Genomic DNA, 12076 nt, shown 5'->3' with positions numbered 1-12076 from the left:
AAGGGAATGGTGGTTGTCTGATTTCTGCTAACCCAAAAGCTAATTTGAAAGTAAAATGTGTATTTTCACAAGACTTTACTAAGTCACCTTTCTGTACCCTTAGTGTTAGTTTCACTGCAGACCTGCTTCATGCTGCCTGAAAGCAAGGCCTGCCCTGGACATATATTCTCCCAAAGCCTTTAGGAATTGAATTATCAATCAGTCTAAGCCACCTTTTTTCTTCTTTGGTATTGTATGGGTTATGGCCTTGGGATGTTGCCTTCTATTTATTGTTGTCCCCTTCCCACACTGCCTAGTTTCACTTGACAAAGAAAACTCCTAGTGAAGGGAGTTGTGCTAGGGGGATGAGACCTGCAGGAAGAGCCCAGGAGGCCCAGATTGAGGAGGCCCAAATCTGCCGGGGCAGCATGCAGAATAAAACCAGTGTCCTAAACCCAAGCACAGTCTGCTCTCAAGAGGACTTTGCCACTGAACCAGGGTTGTGCCTGATTGAAAAGATGGAGGAAACCAAAGGAAAGCTTGTAGATCTCGGTCCTTGGGCTTGGGGGTGGGGTGGGGGATTAAACCAAGGTGTGTGTGTATGTGTGTGTTGGGGGTGAGGGGCAGCAGGGGAAACATCTGTTTTCAGCCGGAGTTACCCGCGAACTTTTTCCTGGAGAGAAGCTCCCGGAGCAATTTACAGCATTCCAGCCTGAGGCTTTCGTGCCAGACGCTCTGAATAAACCTTTAGAAACCAAAGCTGCCGGGAAGGACCAGAGTGTGCAGGGGGAGGCAGTGCCTACAAAAACCCGGGCGCTGGGAAAAGAAAGCCAACCCCGGCTGTGTGTGAATGATCCTGCTTCCTTCCTTCGTAGCCGTCTGGTGCCTAGCCCTCCACTGCTTAAAGTGAAGTGCGGGACCCTCGGAGTGGCGTCGAGACCAGAGAGTTTTGGTCTCCAGGCTCTCAGGCTCTGATAAGGACCATCGCGCGCGGCCCGACCCTACCCAGCCCTCCGCAACTTCCCAGGTGGCTGAAGGCGGGTTTAGGTTTACATGCGACTCGCAATTCCTGGGGACTCCAAAGAAATGACAACCTCCACCCCCTGATGTTTTCGGGGAGACTTAGGGAGGTCTAGAGAAAGTGCCTAGGCTCCTTCGTGAGGGGTTAGGTAGACAATGACGACTGGGTCAGTCCCAAGGGCCTCTCGCCCGACAGGGGGCACCCTGTCACTGCGGAAGCCAGTGCTGAGAACTCCAGGGTGTCCAGATCCTCTGCTAAGGGTGGGGTAACTTGCAGGTCTGGTCCTTATGCAGGCAGTGGGCTTCTGCACATCACCCGGCCCTGCCCTGCTGGCTCTTTTTGCTCTGGGAATAATTTCTAGAATATGTTTTCTACCAGGAGCAAAAAGAGAAAGAGGAGTGAGCACACATATAGATCAACCAAGATTAGGTTAACCAGAATTTGTTTTTATCATTTTCAATTCTATACACCCCAGAAAACTGTTGGTAGTTGTTTCGTGGATTTGTCTGTTTTGACATCTCTTTTTACTGAAAGGACAGTGTGTGTGTGTGTGTGTGTGCGCGCGTGCGTGCACGACAAGCACATGTGTATTTTTGGCCTGCGCAGAAAGCTTTGCAAAATATGCAACTCTTCTATTTTTTTAAGTTTTTTTTAAAGAATTATTTATTTATGCGTACAAGAGCTGGAGTACCGGCCAGAGGTGGGGCGGGGGCAAGAGGATTCACCAGAGGCAGAGTGGGGAACAGAACAGGCAGATTGATTGAAGTACACTGCTGAGGGGAGCAGCAGGGGAGTCAGGAGAGGTCTGCTACGCCATGTGGATTGTTCCCTGTCCAGCTGGAGATAGAACTTGTGCTGTAAAGGCTGCAGACAGCTTCACAGGTTGTGTCTTAACCCCTTGCACCAGGGAGGCCCTGCAACTCTTCTATGGAGCGCCAAAATTCACCCTTCTTTCCCAAGCCCTAGGGAAAGAGGTGAAGCTGTTTTCACCCTGGGATCTGGTGGGAGATGCTGCGGATCTCGTCCCTCTGTACACACCTATACTACATATATATATATATATATATCCCAGGACATGCTTCCAGGGTGCGCATGGATGACCTGCTCTTCCTGAGAGCCCTTAGTGCTGCCCACTTATTTCCAGGTTAAGCATACTTTGCCTTTAAGGATCCTACCCTGGCGATCACTCACCCAGTTTATTAATGCCTTCTGCACAAAGTAGTCAACCCATCTGTATTTCAATGCAAAGTGTGCACCCTGTAGCTGCATCTTGGGTTCAAATCCATGCAGGCCCAAGAGACCTGGAGAGAGAGAGAGAAGGGGGGAGCGCCCCTGCATCTACCACTTCTCTTGGCTTGCCTTCCAACCAGACCCTTCAACCGCTTCTTCTGTTTTCAAGGCTGAGTCTCCTAACTAACACCTTACCTTCCTCTTCTGCCACCATTACCCACATCTCAGGACAGATGGGCTAGATACCCACTATTTCCTACTCTGCCTCTGGAATGGAGGGCACAGACATGAATCCTCATGCCCAGACTGGTGTTGAAAATCGGGGGAAATGTGTCCACATCTAACACCTGCATATCTCCCCCTAGCCTCAGGCTGGACTTCCCGAGGTCCTGGTGCCTGGCACAGAAAGGATGAGAATTTGAAACCAGGAGACAGAGGGAAAATGAAAAGGAAGTGGTCGGTTATTGGGGTTCCTAAAATTTTATAAAACGGTCCCTCAGGACAGCAGAGACCATCCTGAGGTGGGTTCCATGTGCCCCATTATTGATTCCTTAATTCCTTTCTCTCCTCCTACCTCACCCCCTCCCTCCTGCCCTGTTTGTTTTAGTTACGAAATGCTGTGGGCACCTCGATTGTGACTGAAAAGTAACCTTGAAACACGGCGGCCTGAATGTCAGAGACAAATCGCGGTCTCCCAACCGTCGGCTGCAGCTGGCGGGGCTGCGTGCGCCCCGCGCCCGCCGCCGGGACGGGGCTCCCGCCCGCCAGCCGCACCCCCGTCGGCCGCCAGAGGCCGGACTCCGAAGAGGCGAAGAGGCGAGGCGGCCGGACCAGGCGTGCCCGCTCGCCTTCCGGAGCGGCCCGGCGGCTCCGCCGTCACAGGGAGGGGCCTCCCAGGAGCGGCGGCGGGCGAGTTGAAGGTGTGTACACAGTTTTTCTAAATAGGACAGCGCTTTGCAAATTGGCTCCGTCGCCGGCTTGTTGTTTTGACAGGGACTGAGTACTGCGAGCGAAGGAACCGGGATAAATAAACGGGGCTTGCAGCAGGCTCGGTGGAGCGGGAACCCGGCGCTCTGGCCCGAGGATCCCCGGGACAGACTCGCCGGGCGCCTGGCGCTCTGGGCTAGGGCGCGGGGCAGAGCCCGGGGCCGCTCCGGGGTGACCTCCTCCCGCGCCCCTCCTGCCGCGGGACTCCGCGCGGCCGCGGGAGGCGAGCGGGCTGGACCGGGGCGCCCGCGAGCCCACTCGCGCGCAGACCGCTCGCGCCTGGCCCGGGCTGGGCGCGCAGGGCGCCGCGGCAGCAGGGAGGGCGCCGGGGGAGCCGAGGGGCAGGTGCGGGGCGCCGGCCCAGGCTCCCTCTCACCTAGGTGTGAGCTGATTATTCAAATGGGCTGCCCGGGGTCTGGGGATTGGAGGCCCGCGCCGGCGTGCCGCGCTATATCACCAGCCACCCACGTCACTGCGGCACTTGTCCGCTCCGTGGTCCACACCTCCTCCTGCACCTCCTCCTCCTCTCCACCCCCCCTACCCGCCCCCGCGCCGCGCGCTTCCCGCCGCCTCCCGACAGCTCGGCACTGCCAGCCTCGGCCTCCACCCGGCAGCCCGCGAGCGTGGAGGTGGCCGCGGCCGGCGGCGGGCGGCGAGCGCGCCTGCTGTCGGACTCGGGTCTGGGCCTCCTCGCGTCTTCGGCCCCCTCCTCCGAGATTCAACCCTCCCGCCCATTTCCAACTCTCCCCTCCGGCCGGCCAAGGGAGAGAGTGAGAGAGTGAGAGAGAGAGAGGGTGTGTGTGCGCGCGCGAGCGAGCGAGCAAGAGAGAGAGAGAGAGGGAGAGAGAGGGCGCGGGAGAGAGGGAGGGAGGGACAGTGCCTTGGCTGACTTTTTTTTTTTTTTTAAGAGGGTGGGGGTGGGGGGTGATCGCCGGTCGTTTGTTGTGGCTGTTAAATTTTAAACTGCCATGCACTCGGCTTCCAGTATGCTGGGCGCGGTGAAGATGGAAGGGCACGAGCCGTCCGACTGGAGCAGCTACTATGCGGAGCCCGAGGTAGGCACTCGCCCTTTCCAGCGGGAAGTGGGGTGGCTGCGCCCGCTCCCTTCCCCAGCCTCAGGATCGCTCCCCTCGCCGGCACCCGCCCCCCACCCCCGGCCGCTCTGGGCAGCCGCTTTTCCACCCTCCTTCGACTCAAATGGGTCTCTTTTTTATACGACACACTGTTAGCCTTGAGATAATATTAACTTTGTGATCAAATATTGACTTGCGGCGCCTCCAAATCCTCTTCGTGGACGAGCCACGCACTATCCTAACAGAGTTATGTTTGGCAGCGCGCGGCTGGGGAGGGGTGGGAGGTCGGCCGGCGAGGGGGTGGGGAGCTGGAGAGGAAACAGCGGGTAGAGTTGGGGGCTGAGGTAGAGACAAAGTGTCAAGACCAGGGGACAAAGAGAAAGAAAGTTTGTGGCTGCAAAGCCCAGCCGCCCGTGCTTCAGGTCGCGGTCCCCCCTGATCCCTCCATTCAGTGCCTCCGACGGGTCCCAGACTCCTATGCGCTCCCCGGGGACAAAAAAAAATGGGGGTCCCTGGGGGGAGACTGAACAGAGAGGACCCTGGGAGAGTCTCGCTGCGGCGGCCGGGGGAGCCCTCAGCGGCGTCCCACAGGTCGCTCGCTGCCGTGGGAGGCGCGTCTGCAACCGCGGCGCCCGCTCCGTAAGCGGACGGGGGTATCAGGGAGAAGGAGACTCTAAGATGGGGAGATATATTTAGGGGACCTGACTTGGGGCGAGTTCCATGGGATTCCCTGTTTTAAAATGCGGTTTAAAATCTGAGCGAGGTGCCCGAGGGCTAATACCGGCCACGTCCCGAAGCAGCAGCAGCAGCAGCGCGCTCCCAGCCTCCCCGGGGCGATCTCCGCGAGCTCCGGGCGAAATGGACTGGGTGTCAGGGGCTGGGGACCCAACGGGGGGAGGGCTCCCCGGGGGCCTGGCTGTCGGCGGGGGCCTGGACGGGCCTGGTGGGCGGAAGGTCAGGGCGAGCTCCAGCTGCGCTGCTAACTCTGTGCGCCTCCCTCCCCGGCTCTCCCCGCAGGGCTACTCCTCGGTGAGCAACATGAACGCCGGCCTGGGGATGAACGGCATGAACACGTACATGAGCATGTCGGCGGCCGCCATGGGCAGCGGCTCCGGCAACATGAGCGCGGGCTCCATGAACATGTCGTCGTACGTGGGCGCGGGCATGAGTCCGTCGCTGGCCGGCATGTCCCCCGGGGCGGGCGCCATGGCCAGCATGGGCGGCACGGCCGGGGCGGCTGGCGTGGCGGGCATGGGACCGCACCTGAGCCCGAGCCTGAGCCCTCTCGGGGGGCAGACAACGGGGGCCATGGGCGGCCTGGCCCCCTATGCCAACATGAACTCCATGAGCCCCATGTACGGGCAGGCGGGCCTGAGCCGCGCACGGGACCCCAAGACGTATCGGCGCAGTTACACACACGCCAAGCCGCCCTACTCTTACATCTCGCTCATCACCATGGCCATCCAGCAGAGCCCCAACAAGATGCTGACCCTGAGCGAGATCTACCAGTGGATCATGGATCTCTTCCCCTTCTACCGGCAGAATCAGCAGCGCTGGCAGAACTCCATCCGCCACTCGCTCTCCTTCAACGACTGCTTTCTCAAGGTGCCCCGCTCACCCGACAAGCCCGGCAAGGGCTCCTTCTGGACCCTGCACCCCGACTCCGGCAACATGTTCGAGAACGGTTGCTACTTGCGCCGACAGAAGCGCTTCAAATGCGAGAAGCAGCTGGCCCTAAAGGAAGCCTCGGGCGCCACAGGCGGTGGCAAGAAGGCTGCCGCGGGGGGCCAGGCCTCGCAGGGCCAGCTCGGGGAGGCTGCCGGACCGGCCGCCGAGACTCAGGCTGGCACCGAGTCGCCCCACTCGAATGCTTCTCCCTGCCAGGAGCACAAGCGAGGAAGCCTCGGGGAGCTGAAGGGGACGCCAACCGCGGCGCTGAGCCCCCCGGAGCCAGCGCCCTCGCCAGGGCAGCAACAGCAGGCCGCGGCCCACCTGCTGGGCCCTCCCCATCACCCGGGCCTGCCCCCCGAGGCCCACCTGAAGCCAGAGCACCATTACGCCTTCAACCACCCCTTCTCCATCAACAACCTCATGTCCTCGGAGCAGCAGCATCATCACAGCCACCACCACCACCAGCCCCACAAAATGGACCTCAAGGCCTACGAACAGGTGATGCACTACCCCGGCTACGGTTCTCCCATGCCGGGAAGTCTGGCCATGGGTCCGGTCACGAACAAAGCGGGCCTGGACGCCTCGCCCCTGGCTGCGGACACCTCCTACTACCAGGGGGTGTACTCCCGGCCCATTATGAACTCCTCCTAAGGAAAGCGCTGCAGGCCGTTCTTGCCCAGACTAGGACAAGAGAAAGAGCAAGGAGGGATGGAGACTCTGAGGAAGGGGTGTTGGAGAGATGCAAGGGAGAGGGAATCCACTATGCGCCCCCACCCCCAACCACAGAACAAGCTTTCTCTCCGCACCCTCTGCAGCTCTTCCCTCCGGAACAGATGGGTCACGCTGATATCACCCATGCTATGTAAGGAGGGAAAAGGGGGGAAATGAACAGTCAATAAAAGAAAAGAGGAAAAAAAAAAACCCTCTATTTCCACTACTGTGTAGACACCTGCTTCTTTAAGCACCTGCAAAATCTGACTTTTTGTTGTTGTTCTCTCCATTGCTGTGTTGCAGGGAAGTCTTACTTTATAAAACAAAACAAAAGGCAACAAACTTTTGTGAATGACTCCATGTAAAACCATGTAGTTTTATCAGAGAACCAGAGAGTTGTACTATTGTTTAAAAAGAGGGGGAAAATTATGTAAGGGTCTATGTACATGACCAAGAAAAAGAAAAAAAAATGCATTCCCATTCTTGACATGGTGAAATCCAGGTCTCGGGTCTGATTAATTTATGGTTTCTGCGTGCTTTATTTATGACTGATAAATGTGTGTTCTGGCTGCAAGGACCAGATTTCCACAAATCTATATTAAAGTGTTATTGCCGGTTTTATCCCTTGAATCTTCAAGATTTTTTTTTCCTCTCCTTGACATAAAAAATAAACAGGTTTGGAATTATTTATAAGTGGAGGGAGGGAGATCTTGGCTCGTTGCAGTTTTTCTTTTTATATTGTAGGATGATTGTTGCTGTATTTATTTATTAAATCTTTCAGTCACATTGAACTTGCACAAATTTTACAGTAAACACACATGTACGCATTGCCCAGACCCTATTCATGTCATAGTATCATACTAGTCATATATCTGTCATCTAGATACACCAACATTGGTCAATTAATCTTATTTTTCTGAATGGATTTCAAAGTAAATTTCTGACATCGGTATACTTACCCTAAACACTTTGTTAAATAGAATTCAAAATCATGTATGGTTACAGCTTGAGTTTTGAGGTTAACTTTAAATGCAATGAAACACACAGATGCCAGGTGGACCATTCCATGGATTTCATGAAGATGTATCCATGGATTTGATACAGATTTATCCTTGAAGTGAGGAGAAAACTATAGCTTCATTTTTCACCTGAGTAATGTGAAGAAGATACGTTAGGCCCTGGGGCTGACTTCTTTCAGAAAATTCTGGATTTTGTATGTTTTTGTGATATCGCCAATCTTAGGCTACCCTTTAAGTCAGTGAATCCAGATCGGATTTACAAATTCCTGGTAAGAATTTTGCCTTTTCATCTCTGCCTCCATAGCGCCCATTTACCCTCCTGTGAAATTTAGACTCTAATTGGATCCTACAGGTGCAGGTCTCAGTGTTCACTCACACTTCTTCCCTTAGGTGTTCTGCACACCCCTTCTGTAACCCAGGACTGGTAACACTTCTGGGATCACCTCTTCTGCCCTGCCCCCCACCCACCCAACAAGACTTCATTCTCCTGGGACTGTTGTTAAAAGGATTGCTCAGGGGGGCATGATCCAATTTTTATTGGATATATAGCTTTAAAAACTAAGGTATATTTGTGAATGAGGCTGAGATAAGGGGGGCGGGGGATCTGGTTTGGCTTGCCAAGTGACCCTGGGCCCGTGGTGAGATATCAGGATCTCAGATTTGCCCCCTCCTATCCCTCCTCCAAACACCAGCCCCCTTGCAAAAGGGTGCAAAGCATCTTGTTAGCTCAGGTTGGCAAGCCTGGATTGCAGGGTGGAGAGGATGAGGTGGTGTTTTGCTAGCCTTAAAGGGAAAGTCAAATACAATATAAAGAAAGACCCAGAATACCAGAATACATTCTTACAAATTGTGCTGCCTCTCTCCACACAGGGCCTAGTCACCCTAAGTCCAAGTCAACTGCAGTGGAAACCCAGGAGGTGGAGCCCCTCCCCAGAGTGATAGGGAAGCTTTGCCTGGCATCTCTAGCCTGCAAGCTGGCTGTGCTAGAGCAAGAGGCAATGTCTTGCCTCCCGACCTCCAGACTTGGGGCCACCACCAGCACAGCTAGCTTGCCTTTGGTAGACTCCTTGCAGGCCTCCAAAACCACACTTAGGGCATTAGGATTCTCAGCCCAGACTCCAGTTTCCAGAACAAAGTCTTTGGGCTAAGTCTTTGGGACCTAGAAAGGTCATCCAAAGCTGGATTGTCCCAACTTTACCCCAAACCTAGAGACTTCCTCTCTATAGGGCATCTGCCACCTGTGGGTCTCTGCCCCTTCAAACCCTAGCCTTCCCATGAGATGGGGGGGGGGGGTTGGGGGAGTGTTGTCCTGGCCTCCTAGCCCCCCCCCCACCCCTCAGTCTCCAAATCCCTTTTTACCAGGCTACATTGTCCCAAAGAACACAAGGAAGCGAAGTTGGGGGGAGGGTGGAAGGGTTGGGGGGGGGAAGGGGGGGGATCCGGAGGCCGCAGCCAGCAATCAGGGCTGTGTCTCCCCCCTAGGCAAGGACACACACGTCGTGAGCCCGGCCTGAAATGTGTTTCATTATCACATAAAAGGCTCCCGTGGCGAAGGAGCCGAGAGGCAGGGCCGGGGGCCGAGTGGGGGACAATGGAGGCTGAAAGCGCTGCCCTAACCTGCTATGTTTCGTATCGCATGCCCATTGTGCGAGGGTCGTTTTAAACTACTTAGCGCGCCCCCCTCCACTGATCCCGGCTGATAAGATATAGTTCTGTCCGAATACATAAAAAGGATGTCGGGGAGCGCGGCGCTTTAGGAGGCTTTTCTGCGCTTGCATCTTTCACAACCGCCCCCCCCCAACTCGGCCCCCTCCCCCAGCCCTGCTCGGCGCTCACAAGCTCACAGATCACCCTCCACCCGCTTTCTCCAACTCAGTGCATTGTAGGGTGCAGCCTTTCTTTTTTTCCTCCCGCTCTCTTTTTCTTCCTTTTCCTCGCGTCGGTTTAAGCAACCGTGATCTGTGAATAAACAAAGTCAGTAAACAACCGAAAAAAACATTCTAGATCCGAATTCCAGGAGGGTAAACTTTCCATGCCACGTCACACTTCAGCAAATTTGCACAGATATTATATTGCCTCCCCCCTCCTTTATTATTCTGTTTTTTTTTTTTTTTGCCAGGATCCCATTGTACTTAACTGAATTTTATAACGCTGATCGATATCTTGGTAAAATATTCATTTTTAAACTAGCGGGCAGTGAAATCTTTGCTTTGTGTGCTAAAGTCAACAGTCGCTCGGTTTGAGCTCAAATAAATGCGGAGATGCCTCGGCTGGGAGCAGTCTGCCGCCTCCCTCCGCGCGCTGGACGCTCCGCCGCCGCCGGTCAGCTTCACGGCAGGTAGGGTGCGCGCCCACACGGGGGCCGCGCCTGGGTCCCCGAGTCAACGTTGGCCCCCCACTCGCGTCCGCGCGCCTCTCCTCCCCCAGCCAGTCCTTCCGCGGTCTAGGGCTCCTCGGCTGGGGGCGGGGGGAGGGCGGGAGCGGGAAGTTGGGAGAGGGAGTGAAAAGCCAAGTCGGCAAGAAGCTAACCCTTAGGTTTGGAGATGTCTCTTTTGGCAGGGGGTTTTCTGAGCCTGCACGGTATGGCAGGACACGGTCTCGACGCGTTACAAACTCAGACTGAATCTGGAGTCTGAGCACAAAGTTTTGGTGGGGTCTCTAAGTTGTGGGGTGCCTCGATAGGGCCCTGCAGCCTCTCCGGGCTGGGGATTCCGTCCCAGAGGCCTTCGAGTTTCCCAAGGACAATGGGGAATCGGGGGTGGGTAAATGGCCTTGGCCTCCGAGCAGGGCGCAGGGGTCAGTTCGAAATGACATGCTGGTACTGGGTAGCTGGACAGGTAGAGGTCGGAGAGTGGCGACGCCTTTCCCCACAGGCGGGCAAAGGTTTCATGCAGTCTCGGCATTTTTCAGGGAAGCCCTTGGCAGAGGTGACATGTGAGGGTCGGTGCCACCCGGGAACAGGAGAAAGGCAGAGCTTTTCACAGAAGCCAGTGAACTTTCGTTCTCGCCACAAGTAGTGGCTGGTGGCCTTTACGCACAGGTGCGCAGTACTAGTTCAGGAATTTTTGGGGTTACCAGCCCCGTCCAGGAGGAAAAGTCAGAAACCCATCGTGGGGCAGCTGTCCGGGCAGGGGCGCGCTGCAGTGCGGGAGGACGCGAGTTCGGAAAACAGAAATGAACCGATCGCATCTTCTTGCAGCCTGCAGGAAGATGCCGGCTGGGAAAACTAACAGTTCGATATTGCTGGTTGAAACCACAGTACCCTGGGCTCTGGAGGACAGAAGTACGGAAAAGGTGTCTAGTCTTTGCTCTTGGGTCTATCAGGAGCCCCCTCTTCCCAAATCTGCATTTCCCCTGGGGTTTTGCGTAGAGCACTGAGTATCCAGCCTTGCAAGAGGCCGGGTTCACTGTAATTCCGGGTATTTTGCCAGGAGGCGAGACTCCAGGTACCCGACCCACCTAAATTGTCCGCCACCCACTGGAAACTTCTTTCTGTCTGCGCCTCATTCCCTAAATCCCGAATCCAAATGGACAAAAATTGTTCCTGATAACTGACAGGGTCAGTTATGTAAGCACCTCCACGTGTGCAGACCCTGGGCGCCGGCCCCTTACTTCCTCGGTGCTGGGAGCCCCGAGCCTTTGTCCACCGCGCCCGAGGCTGACGGGGAGCGCACCAGCAGTCCTCCATGCCTGGCTCTGGCTGGCGGGGCTGGTTATCTTCCCTGAACAAGAAGAAACGCCTGCAGGACACAAGGCGAGGCTAATCGTTTTTAAATAATTAATGCCTCCCCGTTCGGCTGGTAATGCTCGGCCTCGAATCCGTCAATTACTTGTCATTAGACGAGTGTCGCCCCACGGCCTTTCCTCCAGCCTTTGATGGCGCCCGGTCACCTAGCCCAACCCACTTCACCGCGGAATTAAAAGGTGCCCGGTCTTTGAGAGCGGGTGCGGAGCAGCGGCGACTCTAATTCAGTGCGAGTTTTGAAAGAAAGACCCTTGCTGAAGAGATGTAATCTTCCAAATGGGCAATTTAAATGCCTGATCTTTATCGCCTGCCTTCTCCTCCTGAGTTTATAAAGAGAAGGCTGTCCTCAGTGCTTTGGGGACCTTTTAGTATGGGGATGGGGAGGGGAGAAGCTAGAGAGAAGGCTTAATGGGGTATAAGGCGAGGCATTGGCTCAAGAAGGTACCTTGGGGTAACTGGTTTTCTCATGGGCAAAGCATCTTTCTAAGCATGGGTGTCTGGAGGTCTTGTGGTTTGTGATGGGGTCACTGAGACAACTTCTGGAATGCGTAGGCCAGAGGTATCTAGAGAATTAGGCAGGGCCTTTTCTAGTTGTGAATCTTCCCCATGCAAGGGTCAATAGGAAATGGAACCCCCTCAG

The 12076-nt window shown here is 55.5% G+C and overlaps 1 protein-coding gene across 1 annotated transcript; it reads left to right on the top strand.

The window, feature by feature from the left end:
- Window positions 1-4091: 4091 nt before the first annotated feature.
- On the top strand, window positions 4092-6612 carry FOXA2 (forkhead box A2; the record flags this gene model as incomplete). The annotated part of the gene is made up of 2 exons (XM_084247338.1): window positions 4092-4272; window positions 5308-6612. The coding sequence occupies exons 1-2, from the start codon at window positions 4186-4188 to the stop codon at window positions 6610-6612; spliced, it is 1392 nt and encodes a 463-aa protein (XP_084103464.1). The 5' UTR covers window positions 4092-4185.
- Window positions 6613-12076: the final 5464 nt, after the last annotated feature.

Source organism: Talpa europaea (genome assembly GCF_964194135.1).
Source record: "Talpa europaea genome assembly, chromosome: 11".
Classification (NCBI taxonomy): domain Eukaryota; kingdom Metazoa; phylum Chordata; class Mammalia; order Eulipotyphla; family Talpidae; genus Talpa; species Talpa europaea.
The sequence above is the reverse complement of the archived record's forward strand: the minus strand, read 5'-3'. Positions and strand labels throughout refer to the sequence as shown.